Here is a 22,422-nt window from a genome sequence, read left to right as displayed (position 1 = left end):
TTCATTCAAATGTTAATGGAGTGTCAACAACAATAAATGGCTAACCAGTGCCTGCCTTTCCTGTACAAACACTCAAACATGATTTCTTATTCATACTAACCTACTAAGTGTTTGCATTTTGTGGGTGGTTACGGGTGGTTACACTGTTGCTACTGTCGGGTTGTTGTTAAAAAAAAAAATCAGCTACCGTATGTTTGACTTGACGTCGCCATCTACTGAAATAAATGGATATCTGCAGCATCAAATTCATTTTTCTTGCTTGCTACTTGTTAACCCAAAATAACAGCGCCCTCTAACGGCAAATACATGGGGTACATTGGTTACTATAGTAACGAAACGCGTGGACATGGTCTTTTTTGATGCGACACTTCGTTAGGCAACTTAGCTACAGTACATTTAAGTCGTTCCGCAGACGCCCATAACCATAATTTACACAATAGTGAAATCTCCTTTCAGTAAATTAATAAAGCTCCTTATTCTATTAATCAAACCTTGCCTGGTGAGTAGGGAAATTACTTTGCACAATGCTTTCAACTACTTCTCTTCAGTGACATTATTAACGCAGGTTGCCCTGAAGTCTGTTAGCCAGCTAGCTATTTCGTATATACTCTAGTTATTTAGCTAGATTGCACTTGCTAATACAATAGTTAACATTAGCTGCTGAAGTTAACGTGAGGTCAATACAACTGATAGCTAGCTAAATCTAGCCAACATGTTGCAAATAAGAATGATGTCGGAGGTCCCGGGCGATAGATAGGCTGGCCTCAACCTTTAAAATGTTATTAGGCAGATTACTCAGCATTTAACTTTATTGTGATGCATATTACTATTTTCTCAGTAGGACAGCAATGAGTACAGAGATGGTTTCCTCACTCCTAAATCAGGAGCCTGTGGACAGTTCTACTGGGTCCACTGGTCGGGGGGCAGTTCCAGTGGACCATCTGGACTATGGGTACATTGAGAAATGCACAGACGCCAAGTACCTGGGGAAGATTCTGACAGTGCTCCGGTAAGTTATTCAGAGTGAGCCTACATCATCTTTTTGTCAACAAAATAGTCTAACTCAAAGTTAGGTCTGGACATCATGACATAGGTTCAAAGACTGTGCAGACCAGTTCTGTACTGACTTTTTTCCATTTAAATCTAAGTAATCTAGCAGGTGCTCTTAATTCAGTAATACTTTTCTCTTTATACTGAGAAACAAACTTGCAGTCCTGGCCAAGCGTCATGCTTTATCAACTGGTGATGCTCAGTCAGATGAGCTACACTGGAATACGAGACCAGTGTTTTACTCAGCAATCATAGGAATGTCCCTCAATGCAAGAAATCTTTTGTGTTTGGCAGATGACATAAATGACACTGACAACAACCCTTTTCCTACAGGTCTGGTGAGGAGGGAATATATCCCCATCTTATTGAATTCTGTGAGAGTCACCTGGAGAAACTGGACCCTAAGAGCCGGGCCCTCAGAAAGGAGAATCCTCCAGCCACTGCCTTTAGCTTCTCTAGAGATGAATGGCTGGAGATCACTGATGAACTCGAGGTAGCCTATTATCCCAGGAAACACAACCCCTACCCAGTGCTATGTCCCATATTATGCCAATTTGTCTTAGTAATCTGCCCGGGAAAGAGTGCGTTGACATCAAGCATTTGATCAAATCATGCATGTTTTTAGTGTAGTAAAATGCGTAAGCTGGCACACATGAAAACCCGCTGGAGGTGCTTAGGTGTAGAAGTACCCTGTATTTGATGTCCAAGCGATTCTTTGGTTAGAAAACCAACGTTCTGGCATCAAAATCAACTATTTTACATAGACACAAAGTGCAATCAGTGCAGCCAATGACAACTCTAAGAGGTGGATAACATGTAAAACTAAAACAATGTATGGAACATATTGCACAATAATATTTTAGCGTAATTAAATACTATTTACATTATTAGAGTATCTTTTCATCTCCATTGCATGCAATCTTTTAGTTTTTTGGGGTAATGCAAAATGGACATTATCAACAAGAAAATCATATATACAGAATCATTAGCCATAGAACGTTTTTGGTAGCCCAGTTGCAAGAATGGCCTTAGGTCGAAGTCCAGATGTCAACTGCTGGGGATTAGTGTTTTCAGATAGGAGAGCCAGACGACCTTCCTCTGTAGGAATAATATCTCGTGTTGCTTCTTCATCTGGGTACTACCAGCGGGTAGAGGAACTTGGTTGATTCCTGTGTGTTCGAGGGAGGAGACAAGATAGTTAGCTTCTACGGGCCGCTGCTACTGGATACTCAGCAGTCTAGCGTGTAGTCGAGCTGCCTCGTTCATCTGTTTTTTAGAGTTGTCTTCAGTCTGTCCTGCCTTCTCAAGGATATGTGACGGATAGACACAATCCTTTGACTTACAATGGATTGCACGCCTCAGAGCGTTTTATTTTGGCCCGTGGGTGTCTGAAGCAGCGTGCTTTGGTAGTGCTGCTGCGTAGTGTCGGAGTGGGCTCCGCCGTCAGATCCAGTCTCTCCACCATGTCCTGGTGTTGGGGCCACGCCTGTAGACCACCGAAGGATGTTGCTGGAAGAAGTGGGCACAGAGCGTTGCCGGTGCTTTCTCCGTTTTGCTTTTGCTTGTTCAGAACGCTTATTATACTTTGTCAGAATACAGTCACGTCGATTATTCTCATTTGGTTTACTTTTGAGCAATTGCTCTCAAAATGTTTGGGACGTTTTCATAATTGCCAAGGGTTTTGGGGTTGTCGGCTCTCATTGGAACATAGGTTTTATTCTCTGCCAGATGATGTCAGTGTCAGCTCATCTAAGGCAAGGGTTGGTTTGGTACTTCATTAGTCAGTCAGTTATTCTAAACATACATATAGTGCCCTCGGTAATTATTGGAACAGTAATTAGTATTACTAATTCCTGTAGATAAACGTTAAAAAATGTAGCGTTTCAGAAGTTTTCTAGATTTTTATAGTAGTATAGTACTGTACTGTCATGATGCGACTGATACCCACATTCTAACAGCAGTTCTTCTTTACTATTATCCACATTGTTTTTCCATTTTTACAGAAGTGGGAGAAAAATGTCAAAATGAGTGAAAAGGAGCTGAAACAGCAGTCACTATTTCATGATACTGAAAATGAGAATGTTCCCCCAGTTCGTGGCTCAGGTTGTTCTATTCCTTCCAGTCAGGTAAAATGTTTCAGTCGAGAAAAATTTTACAATTATTTTTATTTCATATGTTTGACAAGATACTAATGAACATAATTCAATTCTCTACTATATTACAGAATGCAGCTTCACGTAGAGAGAAGACAACTGCCAGGAAGATTGTTCCTAGGGATTATAAGGAGTGGGACATGTTAGTGGTTGGTTTCATTGGCTTTATAATCTATGGTGTCCTGGAAACATGCCAAGACAGTGGGATTAATGTTATTATTCTGTACTGCAGGTTTGATGTGGACAAGGAGTGTGATAAAATTGATGGCAATGAAACAAAAAAGGATGCCCCAACCGTCATCAATTCTGGACATCCAAAAATCAGGAGCAAAATGGATACAACAGGTATGTCCCCACTTTTGTGTGTATGCCTTCAGAAAGTATTCAGACACCTTCACATTCCCCACAGTTAGTTGTCATAGACTTTGGCCTGTGAGTGTCGACTACATATTTATGGTGCCAATTTATTGAAATAAAAATGTATCAAATATTTCCAATACATAAGTATTTCGACCCTGAAGTAGGCAAAATTATGAAATAAAAAGAAGACATTAAGTCTATAACACAAAATAATCTGGAGAAAGTTGAAGGGGCCAAATACTTCAATACCAATTAATGACTGAATGTTATTACATTGTCTCAGAGTTGGAATCGTGTTGTTTAATAGTTAGAAATCAGGAAGACCTTCAGTAAATGTCTATGTTGCTTTTCTTACTCCCTTAGCTTGACGTTGTCTGTATGTTATTCCAGCTCTGAGCCAGCAGGAGAAAGTCATTGTCGCCAGCCGAGAGAAGGACAAAGGCAATGAGGCTTTTAAGGCCAACGACTATGAAGAGGCAGTGGCGTATTATACAAGGTCTGACCTTTGAACTTCACCATAACAGCTATCTCACTCAGTTTCATTCCTATTCAGGGAGAGGCGAGCGGTGAGGCAGGGGGGCCCCGACATGCATCCATGGGGATGGTTGATCTCATGGAGCACGTTGAGGCCGCCCTGGCCCTTGGAGAGGAGCCAACCGCTGGCTCACTGTTTCCCAGAGACGGGACCGCCAACCAATGGAACCAGTACCCGAGAACGGGCCCATGCCCATCGACCCAGCGAGCCGCCTGGCATCAACCAGCCTGGTTAGCCCACCGTGCCTTCCATGTTCACAGCCGCACCGCCCAGTGGACGCAATGCCCAACACCTGCTGGACCTCAGACCCCATCTCCCTCTCAGGGGCAGAAGGTGGAAGAAACAGTGCCCCAGAGTTTCAGGACCCAGAAGAGCGCTGCAACACTCTCGAACCAGGAGGGTGCACGCCACACGAGCTGTAACTTGCGAAGGGCAGCCTGGAGGGCGTGTCCCAATTCCCCATACCAATCAATCAATCAATCAAATGTATTTATAAAGCCCTTTTTACAACAGCAGTTGTCACAAAGTGCTTTTACAGAGACACCCGGCCTTAAACCCCAAGGAGCAAACAACAGTAGTGTTGGATTTCAGTGGCTAGGAAAAACTCCCTAAGAAGGCCGAAATGTAGGAAGAAACCTAGAGAGGACCCAGGCTCAGAGGGGTGACCAGTCCTCTTTTGGCTGTGCCGGGTGAGATATTAAGTCCAATTGGAATAATTAATAAATGCATGTGGGCTAAATCCAGAGTCTATTTAAATTTAGACTAGGTCAGAAGCATGACCAGATGGACAAGGACAGGGACAGCAACAGGCCCCCCAAACCAGATACTTTGCAGGTGTGGAACAGGACCTCATGTCCTCCTAAAGTTTAAAACGGGAGGAGACTGGGAAAATTCCGAAAATTCATTCCTCATATCAACAACGATTTATAGTGGAGAAGGAGAACTTAGTGGGGAAGGAGAACTGACCCAATCCCCCAGCACAACAGTATAGCAGCATAAGACCTTGGGACTGAGACGGGGGGGTCCCTGTGGCCCTTCCCGGGGGAGGCCCCGGACAGGGCCCAACAGGCAGGAAATCAATCCACCCACATTGCCAGGCATCAACCAAAGGGACACCCACCAACCGCAACCACACTGAATGAGGGCCGAGTATTGCCAGCAGAGTACAGCCCAATTGCACAAGTGCGCAACAGAGAGACAACAACAAGCCAGTGACTCCGCCCCCAAATGGCATTGGAGGGAGGGCATCTCAGTGGCGACGAGTCCCGCTACAGTTCACTTACCCCAACTCTCAGAAACTCTCTGAATCATTTACCTTACTGTTCATTGGGGCGAGATGCTCTTGCTTCCCTTACTGGGCAGCTCTACCAATGTTCCAGTGGATTTGAACTTCATTATTGCCTTAATTTAATTGTTACTTGATTTATGAACGTCAACAGGCAGTCTTCTCTCTCCTTTTGTGGGTTCTTTGTCTTACCCTAAATTATAAATTCATTTTGTATGCCTGTCAACCTCATTTTGATTTCCCAGTGAAGGCAGAAGCCATGGATAGAAGGTGACAGTGCCTTTCTATAATAATGAGAATCCTACTTTTTAAACCTCTCTTTTTGAGGGGAAAAAAATATTAATATATTATTTTCTCTTCAAGCAATTGAATATGTACAAAATTATATCTCCCCAAATATAAAAAAGAAAATATTACATGAAATATATGTTTTGCTTCTTTATCAAACGTGGCAATAAGGTGACTGCATCGTAGTGGATCCCTAATGGCTGGATTCAGTCCACATGGCCTACGTTCAGCACTACAGGGCCATTGAAATTCAAAGATGACGTCCCTGCTTTAGCATTTACTCTGAGGAATGTCTTAAGAGACCAGGCCTAATCCATCGGTGTGTATCTTAATGCTGCTAAAGGAGGTACCTTTCTCAATGCCCCGTCCCCCCACCCCCCCCACTTCCTCACCAGGAGCCTGTCCGTCGTGCCGACGGTGGCGGCCCACAACAACCGAGCCCAGGCAGAGATCCGACTGCAGCGTTGGCACAATGCTCTCAGCGACTGCCAGGCTGTACTGGAGATGGAGTCCGGCAATATGAAAGGTTAGAGACGATGGACTCTGCACCCGTCGAAACTGTTGGAGACACCCCTCTTGTCTGTTTAATGTACACAGTCCGTCGTGAATACCTTTCACCAAGGTTTTTTTTAAATGACACCCTATCTCACACCGGAGGCCCTAGCACCTTATTTCCTTTATAGTGTACTACTTTAGAGTAGAGGCATAGCACTTTAGTCCCTAAATGGTACAGTCATTTCCACAGAAACCCGGTGCCTAAAGAATAGTGGTTGACCTGACGTCTCACCCAGGCCCATCTCATGTTCCTCAGTAGTTGTGTGCGTTTCAGCTCTGCTACGCAGGGCCACGGTGCTGAAACAGCAGGGAAACTATCAGAAGGCTGCTGAAGACCTGAGAAATGTGCTGCAGGCTGAACCCCAGAATGCCACAGCCACTGTACGTGTCATGCACTCAGACAGACACACCCACACACATACACACACACACATATCTGATAAGCCTATCAGCCTTCTTTGCAACACAAACACGACATTGTTACTAGAATAACCCAGGTTGTTTCCTATTGCACTTATCCTCAGTCACGTGTCACATTTCACAGCAAACATAGACTCACTGGGTGTTAATATGACAGATTTCAATCTGCATCAGATGGTGTGTGACTACTCTAATGAAACAGCATCATTCATTATCTACGCCCGCTTTTTATTTCCCCCAAACTGACCTCCAGGGACTCCTGGTTGAAGTGGACAAGAAACTGAACGAGTGTCAGCCAGAAAAGGAACAAAAAAGCAAGAAGATCCTCATTCAGGAATTGGAGGATGAGGTTAATAACGAGGATGATGATGGTGAGGAAGAGGAAAAGCAGGGCGGTGATTAAGTGATCCCTTCCCTGCTTAGTGAGATGGGAACGTTATATCTCTCATCTGTAAGAGAGCCAGTACTGATCTGATAGTGTTTGACTGTTGGCTGCAAGCCCAGCCCTGGAGACTCTAGGCTTCTAGTCCGCCTCTGAAGACTAACTTCCTCTAGTCCAGCTCAACCAACAAGGCCGGTTTCTGGCTGTTTGGTAACAACATGCAGTTACACCCAGTTTATCATGTGGGACCGGTTTCACAGACACGGATTCAGCCTAGTCTAGGACTAAAAATACAAGCTCAATGGAGTTTTCTATTGAACTTCATTTTTCCAGTCCTAGACTAGGCTCAATCCGTGTCTGTGAAACTAACCCTCGGAGTATAAGTGATCCGAATGTATCCTTAGGAATAACACCGGAATGAAAGCCTGCTGCATTCTCCAAAACCAGATTAGTCTCGTCTCTACACCAAAGGGCTGCCGGAGTGTTTGGCTGTAGGCTGTAGTCGGTAACTCAACCCCCACTGTAAGCGCCTGACTGGGGATTTGTCCTCTAATCCGGTGGTCAGATGGCTCATGCTAATAGTTGGTGTGTAGATCATTCAGTTATAAAGCCTCTGTGAGCTGCATGCTACAGCGGGATCAGCCGCGACCCGCACACGTCCTGACTAACCTTCACGCTCACAGCAGCGCAGGGAATCACCTCCGGTCTTAGTCCCACTAACATTACATTCTCTGTAAAAGAGTGTTTCTTTTTCCTTCCCCTCCCCCTCTTTGACTGCATCACGCCTCGCTGGGCCGCCTGCTGTAGGGAGATAGAGAGAGAGAGAGGCTTCCTGGAACTCCCTTTCAATTGGCTTGGCGTCTACCGACCCCTCCCCCCACCCGTGATGTAACCACTGACTGCGTCCTGTGGGTGTGTCGTGTGTTTCGCAGCTCGTCCGGTCGAGCCCAGCCAAGCTGTCGGAGGGGAGAGCGCTGCCGTTGCTCCTACCGAGAGGGGAGTCATGGGGAACACTCAGAAGAAACCCCACGGCAGAGCGGGCAACGGGGGCCCTAGCCCGCACGCCGACCACGACTCACACGGAGGACCCAGGAGAGGCCGGGGATGCAACGCGGACAAGTACAAGGTGAACCAGCAGGAGTCAACGGCCTCGGACAAGGTTCTGTCGAACGGAGCTCAGGGCTCTGGCAGGAGTGGGTCCATGGGAGCGGAACCGGCTGGTAAAGACGGAAGTAATCTTGACGCCCCTTGTGGGGCCCTGCCCCCACCGCTGGCTCGGATGAAGAACGAGGGAAACCTGCTCTTTAAGAACGGACAGTTTGCCGACGCACTGGGGAAATACTCGCAGGCCATTACCGGCCTCACGGACTCAGGTAGGACATTTGGACTTGGGTGTTGTGCCCGGGCTTGTGAGACAGCTCCATGGCATTAGCTCACATGTTCATCTGCTGTTGTTGTGATGTGGTTGTGTAGTGCCTACCGGCAATAGGACAAGCCATTGTGAATCGTGTCGTTCACCCGCCCACATTTCCATGGAAAACCGAAGGCGCCCGTGTTCTGATTCAGTGACTAATGGAATAGATTAAGCGCTTCGTGTGCGGTTTTAAATCACTGCATTGTTAGAGCATTATTTTATGGCATTCCACTTCTGGCAGGCGGAGCATTCAGAAAATCAAAGGTCAGCACGTATAGTTGTTATGAAACATGCAGCTATTGTATGTTATTCTATTCTGTATCAAATCAGATGGACAGTGTCACGTTACCGTAACATTTAGCTATACAATGTGAAAGAATGTCGGTATGTTCCCACCCACACACCATGAACAAGCAGGCATATAGTTGCAACACAATAGTGGTTATTTATTTGCCGATTGGTCGGTCTGGTTTAGCTTATGCCTTAGGTTAAGCCCTTCTGTCCCTGGCAGGCGGGCCGGCTCAGGTCCTCGCCTCACGTGACTTCTGACCACTCACTGTGAAATTGAGTCTGATGCGGAGGAGGAGCGATCTGCTGACTGACTATCTGCAGTAGTAAATCAGTTTTTACTGACTAAAGAAACTGCTGCATGAACTGCCCACTGTCTCTTTTTCCTTTCTCATTCCTCTTCTCCTCATCCCTCTGACATAAACCCAGTGCTCCTCTAGTCATTTTAAATACAGTGCGCCACTAGTCTGCTAACAATTTTAAACCTAGTGCTCCGCTAGCCATTTTAAACCCAGAGCTTTGCTAGCCATGTCCTCTGGTCATTTTAAACCCAGCACTCCGCTAGTCTGCTAGTCATTTTGAACCCAGCGCTCCACTAGTCATTTTGAAACCAGCCCTGTGTTAGTCTGCTAATGATTTTAAACCCATCGCTCCAGTAGTCATTTTAAAACCCAGCGTTCTGCTAGCCATTTTAAACCCAGTGCTCCGCTAGCCATTTTAAACCCAGCGCTCCACTAGCCATTTTAAACCCAGCGTTCCACTACCCATTTTAACCCCAGCGTTCCACTAGCCATTTTGAACCCAGCGCTCCGCTAGTCATTTTGAAACAAAGCTCCACTGGTCATTTTGAAACCAGCGCTCTGTTAGTCTGCTAGTGATTTTAAACTCATCACTCCACTAGCCATTTTAAACCCTCCGCTCCACTAGTCTGCTAGTAATTTTAACCCTGTGCTCCACTAGTCTGCTAGTAATTTTAACCCTGTGCTCCACTAGTCTGCTAGTAATTTTAACCCTGTGCTCCACTAGTCTGCTAGTAATTTTAACCCTGTGCTCCACTAGTCTGCTAGCCATTTTAAACCCAGCGCTCCGCTAGCCCTTTTGAACCCAGCGCTCCCCTAGCCCTTTTAAACCCAGCGCTCCGCTATCCCTTTTAAACCCAGCAAGCCATTTTAAACACAGCGCTGTGCTAGCCATTTTAAACACAGCGCTCCGGAAGCCATTTTAAACCCAGTGCTCCATTAACCAATTTAAAACAAAGCTCCAGTAGTCGTTTTAAACCCAGAGCTCCGCTAGCCACGTCGTCTAGTCATTTTAAACAGCACTTCGCCAGTGTGCTAGCCATTTTAAACCCAGCGCTCTGCTAATAATTTTAAATCCAGCGCTTTGCTAGCCATTTTGAACGTCCTCTAGTCATTTTAAACCCAGAGCTCTGCTATTAATATTAAACAAAGCTCCACTGGTCATTTTGAAACCAGAACTGTTAGTCTGCTAGTGATTTTAAACCCATCGCTCCACTAGTCATTTTTAACCCGGTGCTTAGCTAGCCATTTTAAATCTAGCGCTCAGCTAGCCGCTTTAAACATTGCGCTCAGCTAGCCACTTTAAACCAAAGCTCCGCTAGTCATTTTAAACCCAGCGCCCCAGTAGATTGCTAGTCATTTTAAACCGTTCATTCATCTAGTCATTTTACACCCCTAGTTCCACTAGTCATTTTAAACCCAGAGTTGCCTAGTCATTTAAAGATATATTTTTCAGGCATTTTAAGCTTTGTTGGACAGGAAAGTGGTGAAAGACAGGAGAAAACTCCCACTAAAAGACCAGAAATGGACCTGAAATCTTGCCACTGCAGCACAGGACATTAGTCATTTTAAATCCAGGGTTCCACTAGCCAACTGTGAAAGTGACAGAACATAATGATACTCTAAGGTCTGCATTTACAGTTAAGACCTGCTCCATAGATACTCAAGACCTTCTCCAACGATATTAATCCTGTTTCATATTAAGAGGCGCCATGCCTGCCAAGTCCTGATATGTCCTGTGTCGCATCCAGCCGACTCTAGTGACGCTGACTACATGAATCAGAGTGATGTCGTCTGGGAGTTTCACGTTTTTAACCAGCAACACACTAAGACAGCCTCCTTCTAGGGGGTAGTCTGAAATGCTTTTGTGGGAATGTGTGTCTCACAGTGAAATACTCTGTAGTTGTTGAGAAATGCTCAAAGACAGTGAAACTGAAATGTTTCAGATTTGGCAAGACTGACTTTTCCACTTCCTATTATCAGGTTTTGTGACAGACCACAGGGAGTTAGCAACGGTTTATGTGGATGCTTGGAGAGATGGATAATTGTGACTGAGTTGAATAGCTATAAAATTCCCCTGTCATTATAGCATCTGGTCCAACCAGGTGAGGTTGAAGAATGATGTTGGGTCAGATTTGTGTTCATAGAGATTGTTGAAATACAGAACATCCATCTGGGGAGTGTTTCAACAGAGTAGCTATATATGCTATGCTTCAACAGTGAGAAGGCTACACATAGTGGTTAAAGCATCTAGGTCAGTGTGGCTCAGTTGGTATAGTGTGGCTCTTACAGGGTGGTGTCAGTTCCCATGCTACTATGGAAAGGTATGAAAACGTAGGCCGTCACTACTGTTAGCAGCTCTGGATAATAGAGTCTGCTTAAAAGACGTAGTGAGAACCAAAAGGTTGTTAGATTGGATCCCCGAGCTGGAAAAGGGAAAAATCTGTTGTTCTGTCTTTAAGCAAGACGGTTAACCCTAATTTCTCCTGTCATGCCAGATGAGAGAAAAATAAAACATAGGATTTTCAATCAAACATTCTGAGCATTTATTTAAGGGTATGTGTGTACATTTTTTAAGAACTTTATTATCCCCAAGAGGAAATGTATACTACTAACAAGTCATGTAAGTCCTCTGTTGTTGTCCTGTTCTTACAGATGAAGGCTGTGTTAGAACAGAACCAATTTGGAGAAAATGTTACTCCAGAATAAATATGTAGACTATTTTTCAACAGAATAACTGAAGCTAATGTTTAAACAGAGTAGCTATTTAGGCTGTGTTTCAACTGAGTAGACGTACTTCAAGACAGAGATTGCTAACGCTAACTGTTCCCTTTAATTCAGTACTGCCTCTGAACATCAGTCCTCAAATTCAAACTGAACAATAACATAGTGTACTGATCCCCATAGTAACCCAGCCTTGATGTGACATTACATTCAATCCCTGGGCTGTCGGTCACACTGCCGGACCCAGAACACAATGAAACACCAGTCACACTCCCAGAACCAGAACACATTAAAATACCAATCACACTCTCAGAACCAGAACACACTAAAACACCAGTCACACTCCCAGAACCAGAACACACTAAAACACCAGTCACACTCCCAGAACCAGAACGCACTAAAACACCAGTCACACTCCCAGAACCAGAACGCACTAAAACACCAGTCACACTCCCAGAACCAGAACGCACTAAAACACCAGTCACACTCCCAGAACCAGAACGCACTAAAACACCAGTCACACTCCCAGAACCAGAACGCACTAAAACACCAGTCACACTCCCAGAACCAGAACGCACTAAAACACCAGTCACACTCTCAGAACTAGAACGCACTAAAACACCAGTCACACTCTCAGAACCAGAACAGGGGTCATCTGTACTGAGGAGCTGTGTAGTAATGGTTATTTCTCTGTGTCCGGTAGGGGTGGACAGTCCTGAGGACCTGTGTATCCTGTACTCTAACAGAGCCGCCTGCTACCTGAAGGATGGAAACAGCTCTGACTGTATACAGGACTGCACCAGGTGAGAACCTCCCCTTAACTCTACCTAAGCCAAACTAGTGCTAAGCTACAGTGTAAAGTAACAAAGTAAAGCACAACCAACAGGTTCCACAACAGAGCTTCTTATGCTTGGTCACAAATCACGCCCTATTCCCTTGGTAGTTTCTCCGGTTACTGTTAGAAGTGGGTGTCATCCGGGCTCTGTAGTGGGAAAGAACAGTGAAAGAGAGTCATGACACTAAATACCCTCCCTGATCCATCTGGATCCTAGCCAATCATCAGCTGTCATTTCCATGAGGATCCAGCAGATCTAGCCAATCATCAGCTGTCATTTCAATCTGCATCCAGTGAAACCAGTCAATCATCAGCACTCGTATCCATCTATATCCAGTAGATCTAGCCAATCGTCAGCTCTGTCTCATAGATATAACTCCATAGCTTGTAGAGTTTTTACAATACAATAGTTTTATTTAGATTAATAAGACTAGTTGCCATATTTGTGTCAGACTCTTTATGCTGTAAACAGCCGAAGTCTGAGAGTTTTTATGTTATCCTGGTCAGGTGAGAGGTTGTCAGTGCTAGTGTGAATGGAACATATTATGTAGATGTAACTTCAATAAAATTGTTTTCACAACTATTAATGTTGTGTAAATGGGCTCAAAGTGTACCTTCCTCATTGCTGCTTAAACAGTTGTTGGAACTGAGTGGAACAGGGAGTGGTTGTAGTAATGCACTATGCCAATACCACACATATATGTTTGTTCCTGGTATGAATACATTTAGATGTATTGGTTTCAGTAGGCCAAATGTGTTTGGCTCTGCACACCTTAGACATCAGAGAACATCTTTGTCTTAGTGGAAGCCAGGTTGTACAGAAGAGAGTGATCGTCATTTGACAGAAATTCAGCCTACATTTGATTTGCTAACACTTGAATGACTCTGTCACAGGACGACTTAGCTTGTGTTTGACTGGTTTGTTCTGAGCTTTTTAGAGTCATTGAAAGGAGAATTTCAACGCTTTTCCACTGCTTTGGTATGGGTAGTTGATCTCTTACATCTTTGTGTCGTGTTGTTTTTCTACAGAGAAAATGTTTTGGAACATTTTGCTGAGTCATTACATGCCATTGACTCCAATGCAATATAGAAATGTGTCTAAACCTGTTGTAAAACACTCTGAAGCAACTCCTACTGCGTCAGAATCCCTATTTGGGAGAAACAAATCCTATTGTCTCATGAATCAATTTTGAATCTTTTGTTGTTGAATTTATAATGCCCCAGGGAAAAGAAAATCCATAAAATGTTGAATGCATACACGTTATCAAACGTAATATGACAGTTTGGAGTATTTAACCGTGTTAAATAACATGCATAGACATTTGTATAATATACTGTATTTGTCAATTGCAGGAACATTGCTTATCTGAAACATTTCACAGTATCAAAAAACTATTTTTTTGGGGGGGGGGTCACCTAAAACAACCAAGAACTAACATAAGACCACATTTAAAAATGTTTGAACTCCACTTTTTAACTAATGACTAAGATTAACTGCAGTTTTTTAGGATGATGTTTACATTTTAACTAATATGGGGATACACTCACATTGTCAAAGGTAATGACAGAACTTGAATATGGATTTGAAAGATCTTTTGCCACAACTCAGAACCGTCCAGCCTGTTTGGATCATATCATACCCAGGGTGCCTTGTGGACCAATTGACATCATGAAAACGTGCATGCCACAATGTCTCAATCATAAACCCTTTCTTATTATCAAAACGTTTTTGAAGGACCATTCCTAGGATCCACTCCACTCTCGGTTGATGGATTGAGAACGGTGTGGCTGAGATGTTTCTGTCTCGACCTGTGGTGTCTGGCTCCTGTAGTTGGCTGGATGCAGTATGTAGGCGGGACCAGGTTTGATCCCATCCTGAGTCCCCATCTATTTATATTCTCAGAGCTTTGGAGCTGCATCCTTTCTCCCTGAAGCCCCTCCTCCGCAGGGCCATGGCTTATGAGACCATGGAGCGCTACCGGCAGGCCTACGTGGATTACAAGACCGTGCTGCAGGTTGACATCGGGGTGCAGGCAGCCCATGATAGTGTCAACAGGTACAGCAGTTCTGGCCCTCACAGCCTCTCCTCTACACACAACCAGCCCCTCTGGCCCTCACAGCCTCTCCTCTACACACAACCAGCCCCTCTGACCCTCACAGCCTCTCCTCTACACACAACCAGCCCCTCTGGCCCTCACAGCCTCTCCTCTACACACAACCAGCCCCTCTGGCCCTCACAGCCTCTCCTCTACACACAACCAGCCCCTCTGGCCCTCACAGCCTCTCCTCTACACACAACCAGCCCCTCTGGCCCTCACAGCCTCTCCTCTACACACAACCAGCCCCTCTGGGCCTCACAGCCTCTCCTCTACACTCAACCAGCCCCTCTGGCCCTCACAGCCTCTCCTCTACACTCAACCAGCCCCTCTGGCCCTCACATCCTCTGTATGTGAAGTATACAGTCAGAATTAATCCAGACCATCTGAGGACATGACCCAGCCCATTGTACTATGGACTCTATGTAGCCAAGTCTGATCAGAACCAGGACAGAATGAACTCTAGGTGTTCAGCTATGCAGTATTTATATATATACACACACACACACACACCTGGACTTCTACACAGAGGATACATCGAAGGTTAACAAGGTGAGTTTGTCTATATCTAACAGTGTATTGTTCCTCCAGGATAACGCGGTTGCTGATAGATCAGGATGGAGAGCAGTGGAGAGAGAAGCTGCCTGAGATCCCCCTGGTTCCTCTGTCAGCTCAGCAACACCGCCGAGAGGAACCGCCCAGCGCCGAGGCTCTACAGGCCAGGGCAGAGAAGGCCAAGCAGGATGCAGGTGTTGTCATTATTACTATAATCCAGGGGTCTTTATTATTTTCTAACAAGAGAGCTACTTAACAGCGGAGCCCGGGTTTAAACCTTGTGCAATACGCAGGAGGGTGTGATCTTCTATTGACTAAGTGCTGTCAGCATCATCAACCCTGTATTCCACTTCTACACAATATCCCCGTCATCAAACCCAGCCCTGTATGCGAGCCCAGTTCAGCCCTACAACCCAGTACTGTTAAGCTCCATACATCAGCCATATTAAGCCCCGTACCCCGGGCCCCGTCTAGCCCCGTACCAGCACTTTTTAGTTCTATACCCTAACCCAGTCCCAGCCTCGGGGCCATGCTGCAATCAAACAGCAGTTATTTATAACTGTCATTAATGGAAGAACAGAGCGGGCAACTTCTCCACTGAACATCTCAGTCTGCATATTGGTTAGCTGTCTGTCATCGCGTGACTGCTGACTTGATTTTCACTTCCTAGTTATCAGTGTAACACTACTACTAACACTCCCTTCTACTTGCTCCACAGCTAGAAAAGCTGAAATGCGTTTCAATTCACTGAAACAAGAAGGAAATGAGTTTGTGAAGAAAGCCCAGTTCCAGGAGGCACTGGAGAAGTACAGTGAATGCCTTAAGCTGAAACCAGAGGAATGTCCCATCTATACAAACAGGTGAGAAGCCAGCCTGTTCTTGTCCTGATCTTGTCTGTTTACCCTTAACATCTGTCCACATATCAAAAGAAATCACCTTGGTGCCATTGTTTACACCCGTTTTGAAATGTTTTACCCATTTTAAATGTAGTACACCTGTTTTGAAATGTTTCCATCCGTCTAAATGTTTACACTCGTTTTAAAATGTTTACACCCATCTTCAAATGTTTATACCCGTTTTGAAATGCATACACCCGTCTAAAATGTGTTCACAATCTGAATGTCAAAACAACGGCTGCAGGTTAGAACCAGGAATACATGGGGCCACTGACAGGACCAAATCTGTCGTGCACCACCACCACATGCATAGCATGGACTGACTGCTCTCCTCCCAGCCTGCCTTGTAGACTGACTGCTCTCCTCCCAGCCTGCCTTGTAGACTGACTGCTCTCCTCCCAGCCTGCCTTGTAGACTGACTGCTCTCCTCCCAGCCTGCCTTGTAGACTGACTGCTCTCCTCCCAGCCTGCCTTGTAGACTGACTGCTCTCCTCCCAGCCTGCCTTGTAGACTGACTGCTCTCCTCCCAGCCTGCCTTGTAGACTGACTGCTCTCCTCCCAGCCTGCCTTGTAGACTGACTGCTCCAGTCTCCTCTGGTTTCATGATTCCAGTAGTCCAACTCCAGAGCCCTTGACAAGGTGAATCAGGTGAACAGGTTCAGGATTACAACAAGGTGCTAATGAGAGGATTCAGAAGCACTGCTCCTATCTGCTCCAGCTGTAGAGAACTGACGTCCCAGTTGGACTAATCAGCCGTATTGTCGCTGTGGTGGAAACAGAAACAGCGGGCTCTGTCTCCCACAGGAAACAGCTGCTACGGTCGCTTGGTCTCCGTTTTCGCTTGTAACACAAGAGCACTAATTATAGACCCCCTGTGTTTAACACGGCAGCATTTAATATCCTAGAATATATTTAGCCAGGTCCCTGGAAGCCCGGGTCCTGTTCATTAGGCACCGAAAGGAAGAAAAGGACTGAGAAAGAGATTAGAAAAGATAGTTCAGTCAGAAAACATTGTTTTAGCACTTTGTCCGGCTAGCAGTAACACACTCTGCTGTTTCCTCTTCTATAGTCTTCCCCTCAACTCCGGGTTGAGTTGTTGTGGCCGTGTTGACAGAGTATCGGAGCCGGGGCCACCCAGCCTGACTCGCTGCTCGCCGCCTGTCTTCACGTCCCGTTCACCACACAGCCAGTAGACACGTAGTGGCCAGGCCTTCATCACACGACACACAGAGGGCTGATAATCACATGAAATTACACGCTTAGCAGTTGGCGAACTGCAATTTTCTTTGTGAGGGGATTTCTGTGGTGACGGAAGGGTACTGATTAACCCTGTTGAGAAAGCCAGTGGTGTGTAGGTGGACAGGAGGTGTTTGATGTCTCTATATAGAAGTATATATATATATATATATATATATATATATATATATATATATATACACACACACATTATCATTCTGTAGTATTCTGTGGCCTAAGTGAATCCATTGCAATACTTTAGTATTGTCTCCTATATAGATATATACATCATAATACTGTAGTATTCTGTTCCCTATATACACTCATATTCTGTTTCTTATATAGATATATACAATTTAATGCTGTAGTATCATCTCATATATTATATATATAGACACACACACACCATAAAACTGTAGTATTCTGTTTCTTATATACAGCTCCGGGAAAATTAAGAGACCACTGCACCTTTTGAGTGAGGAACAGAAAGGAACAAAAGATACCACTGCAAATTGAATGCTTCTGTTCCTCACTCAAAACCTTCCTTTTCCACTTATTTGGAAGGAAAAAAGAATGTGCAGTGGTCTCCTAATGTTTTCTGGAGCTGTAGATATATACAATATAATACTGTAGTATTGTGTCCTATATACATATATACATATTATATTGTCTCCTTTAAGAAGGATCTATGAGTCCACCTGTGGCACATTAAATTGATTGGACCTGATTTACAAAGGCACACCCACCTGTCTATAGAAGGTTCCTTCACCAAGCCATGAAACCAAAATAACAAAGAACTCCAGGCCTTTATCGTATTTGTCATTAAGGGTTATTGTGTTTAGATGGCAAAATACAATCAATTTAATCAATTATAAAATCTTTATCAACAAAATGTGGAGAAAGCAAAGGGATGTGAATACTTTCCGAAGACATTGTAGATACATTTTTACACTGCAGTATTCGGTTTCCTGTCTAAATATATACAAAATACTGTAGTAGTCTGGTGTCTATATATAGTAGATATATACATAATACTTTATTATTCAGTTTTCTATTAATATATAGAGACTATAATAATGTTATTACATTGTTTCCAGAGCCCTGTGCTTCCTAAAGCTGGAACGGTTTGCTGAAGCCAAGCAGGACTGTGACTCTGCCCTGAAGCTGGAGCCAACCAATAAAAAGGCCTTCTATAGACGGGCCTTGGCCAATAAAGGGCTCAAGGTAAGGGAGAGACTTCAGGGATTGTTTTGTGAATCCTGCTGCCCATCTTTGTTGACCACTTTTTGGACAGGTATTTAAACAGTGCCTAAATGTGGCCTTTGGTTTGTGCACATCTGTCTGTCCCTAGGACTACATGGCGTGCAGCTCTGACCTGCAGGAGGTACTCCAGCAGGACCCCAACGTAGCAGAGGCTGAGAAGGAGCTGGAGGAGGTCACTCTGTTGCTCAGACAAAGCCTGGCCCAGGCATCACCTAGCAACAAACACAGGAGGACTGTTCCTATTACTGAGGTAGAATACACAAACTACAATAGTACCGATTACTGAGGTAGAATACACAGCAAACTACAATAGCACCGATTACTGAGGTAGAATACACTACATATATCTGTCCTGAACTTCATAGCGGTTTTTAAAAAGGCCTTTCAAGTTCAAATAGATTTTATATATAAATGTCTGAAACTTTTAAATGTTAATGCCTCTGTCATACAGTGGGTGAAGGTGTGGTATATTAATCCCAGATGTAGAATTATAAATAAGACCATTTCCCAGACAGTTTTAAACTATCAAGAGCAGTAAAACAAGGATGTCCATTGTCCACAATTATATTTCATATTGAAATTCAAGCTATTAAAATAAGGACAAATGCAATCAGAGATTTAGCTGGAAATCCAGGGGCTGAAAACAATGGTCTCTCTGTATGCAGATGACTCACATTTTCTCAAGTCTAAAAATAGAATCACAGTGCTGTTTCACTGAAAATCGAGACAACTTTTCCAATCTCTCTGAACTAAAACCCAGTTATGATAAGGGAACTATACAACATGGACTATATATTATATTATTATCATTAAAAGGAAAAAGCTTTAAACCGCTATGTGGTCTTCATGTCAAATGTGCTGTTGGTGAAGTGGATGTCCTTGGTAGACACACAACAAAAGCTTTGCCTCTCGTAACTATGATAGGGAATTTGGCAAAGTGGATTGGATACTGAAGCCTTGGAAAGGATGGCATGTAACTATGGTAAACTTTGGTTAACTGCCTGGGGATCTTACAATTCACTTATTAAATCATGACACTACATACACCAAGAAATACTTATTTTTTGTCGTGAAAAATATTTATATGAGTCGGGAGGAGTTTAATGACTAAATATTATGGACTGTATTTAAGCCATGTACCCCATGCACTCAGCCTCCTTACCCCACTCCCAGTCAATCATTATTAAGTCCACTTCATCACACAGAGTCTTCTTGAGATTTCAAAACAACAGTTATATCGCAACCCAGAGAAAATATTCATGACTGTGACAAAACGAGGTGACGTTTTTACTCGCATGTCGTCTGAACTTCAATAGGACACCGTGCGTTAAAAATAAACAAAATAGAGCTTTGTAAAGAAATGGAAATGGAAAGTGGGAATGATCTTAACGAACGGTGTTCCTCCATCAGGTTGAGGGACCTGATGATGGAGCAGAGGCCGCCAGGTCCAAAGCTGAGAAAGGAGGGGCAGAACCATCATTAGCCGCCGCGGAGAACCACTGCAGAGGAGAGGACGCACTGACCACCAATCTACAGCCCACCAACGCCTGTCAGTTCAACCAGTCGCTGAGCGCGGCGCGGCTGCGACCCGACCTCCTGGCCGGCGCCCAGCTGCTGCGCCACGTGCCCCCAGAGACCGTGCCCGTGTACGTGGGTAACCAACTGGACGGACACACGCTCAGCTTCATCATTCAGGTTCTGGACACACAGCTTCTGGAGGAAGAACCCCATCTGGTCTACCAGCACCTCAACCACCTCCACACCACTGACAGATTCTCAGTAAGGCCTTTATGTGTGTCTTAAACCTGATGCTTCCATTCACGTTCCCACTGTGGTGATACTCAAGACAAAACGTGGCTAGTCGAGATCCCTAGTAATTGCATTCATAACCGGTGACGTCTCCCAAGCTGGACCACGCTGTGTGGTTCTGTTTGGTGCTGCCGAAGACGTTTCTGAAGCTGTGTCTCTCTGTTGCAGGTTGTACTGATGCTGCTTGGGGAGGAGCAGCGAGCCCAGATGACCCGGCTGTTTGAGCGCCTGTCCACGGTGGACAGTGGCGCGTTCAGTCGGAACGATGTTCAGAACCTGGCCAACAAATACATCTAACCTGGAGCTGGTCCGGCCTGTCCGCGCACTTCCCCAATGGCACCCTGCCCACTTTGTAGTTCACCACTGTTGATCAGGGTCCACGCAGAGCTTCGGTGAACAGTAGGGCACTATGCAGGGTTTGGGGTGCCGTTTGGGAGTCCGTCCTGGCTGCCCTTCCTTGTCCTGCATGTAGCTCCATCAGAACCATCGGATCTATGCAACGTGGCGCAAGAACACAGTCGGGAAGCTGCAGAATGTGCCCAGAGCAATATTATGGAACCTGGCGAACATTTTCTTTATCTTGTGTTCTCTTGATATAATTTCACGTTTATATCTGCCACCAGTATGTATTTTCTCTCTCCAAATACCTTTTTTTTGCTGAGAATATTTTTGTATCTTTAACTGTTTTTAGCATTACTTGATTGATCGGCAGTGTGTATGAAATGTTCTGGACTATTTAACTTTCAGTACATCGGCACACATGGGCCAATGTACCAGAGGTCAGCAACCATTCCCATCTGGTTGGTTCCTGTTCTATGACCAGGAAAACCATTCTAATCACAGGAAACCAATCAGTGTATAACCACTTACAGGCTGCTTGGAGGGGCACAAAAAACATTACTTGCACTGGGCTCTAAAGAAATGGTAAAGAAATTCTAGCTGGAGGACTTGAATTGACACAGTCAGCATTGGTTCTGGGGTTATTCAGTTTCAGTACCACTACAGTGAAATGTTACTACTGCTTTTTATCCTGAAATTGAAAAGAAATGTATGCATGCTGCATTTCAAGATATTAACCAAACGTGAAACATTCCATAAGGACTATTTAATTTGGGGTTCAGGGTAGATTTTCTTTATTGAGAAACACTACATATGGCAGTAGTTTGGCGGTTGTCTTTCATAAATAACCATGTAGTATGAAAATGCTAAAGTTAATAATTCAAATAACTTAATTCTGGTCTTATATAGATGGTATTCTGCCAATTATAATGTATCTTTCAAAAACAATATAGAGAAACACTGGCTAATTGTATTGCCTAAATACTGTACCGTTTAAAAACGTCCTTAACCAGAAGTTATGAAAATGCCCCTTCATTTGAATACCAAATACATCCCAGTCAGTGAGTAATCTGACATGCAGCCAGACTCACAGTGAGAAAGACACCAGTATATTGGTGAGGTGTGCCTTTGGAGTTCAGCATTTGGATCTAGACTATTTGTTTTGCGAGTTCACATTATTTCCGACGTATGTTCAGTTCGTAAGGAAAGAGTATATTTAAGACATTTGAATTGGTTACGGTCAAAAATGTACTTTGTTCTTCTTCAACCTCTTAACATAAGAATGAATGTACCATGTTGAATTCAGGGAGACAAGTGGAATGGACAGGAATCTGTTCCAGCCCAAAGCAATAGCTGTGTGGTCAGCAGCCTAACAGCTCGGGGGTGGGCGCTTGATTTTACTATTCTATTCCAGTAGCTTTGCAAAGAGATGTACAAATGTGTTTTAAATAAGTTAAGATTTAAGTTGTTATTTAACAATAAACAGGGATAAATATACTTTATAAAGGCTTATTTCTCTATAATACTATACAATATAAATTACGATTGTAAATATGTTGTGGAAAACTGCAGTTGAATAAAACAGATGACTATAAGTGGACTTGAGACTCACATCTGAATAACTGCCATCAAGGCATGAG

The 22,422-nt window shown here is 44.3% G+C and overlaps 1 protein-coding gene across 3 annotated transcripts; it reads left to right on the top strand.

Moving 5' to 3' along the window:
- Positions 1-376: 376 nt before the first annotated feature.
- Positions 377-22,382, top strand: spag1b (sperm associated antigen 1b). Of its 3 annotated transcripts, none has more exons than XM_020054740.3 (19): positions 377-499; positions 842-1,009; positions 1,384-1,543; positions 3,054-3,176; positions 3,275-3,345; positions 3,436-3,548; positions 3,954-4,059; positions 6,067-6,197; positions 6,483-6,607; positions 6,900-7,017; positions 7,961-8,401; positions 12,457-12,556; positions 14,492-14,644; positions 15,276-15,433; positions 15,958-16,099; positions 18,469-18,595; positions 18,723-18,884; positions 20,045-20,413; positions 20,612-22,382. In XM_020054740.3, exons 2-19 carry the CDS (start codon positions 849-851, stop codon positions 20,738-20,740), a joined length of 2,889 nt encoding a protein of 962 aa, XP_019910299.2. In that variant the 5' UTR covers positions 377-499; positions 842-848; the 3' UTR covers positions 20,741-22,382. The 3 variants fall into 3 exon arrangements, with proteins under 3 accessions (XP_019910299.2, XP_012993316.2, XP_012993315.2); XM_013137862.4 differs by having other exon boundaries at positions 839-1,009; positions 6,501-6,607; XM_013137861.4 differs by having other exon boundaries at positions 839-1,009.
- Positions 22,383-22,422: the final 40 nt, after the last annotated feature.

This window comes from Esox lucius, chromosome 16, assembly GCF_011004845.1.
Source record: "Esox lucius isolate fEsoLuc1 chromosome 16, fEsoLuc1.pri, whole genome shotgun sequence".
Taxonomy (NCBI): Eukaryota; Metazoa; Chordata; class Actinopteri; order Esociformes; family Esocidae; genus Esox; species Esox lucius.
Note: the sequence above shows the minus strand (reverse complement) of the source record. Positions and strands in the feature narration are given on the sequence as shown.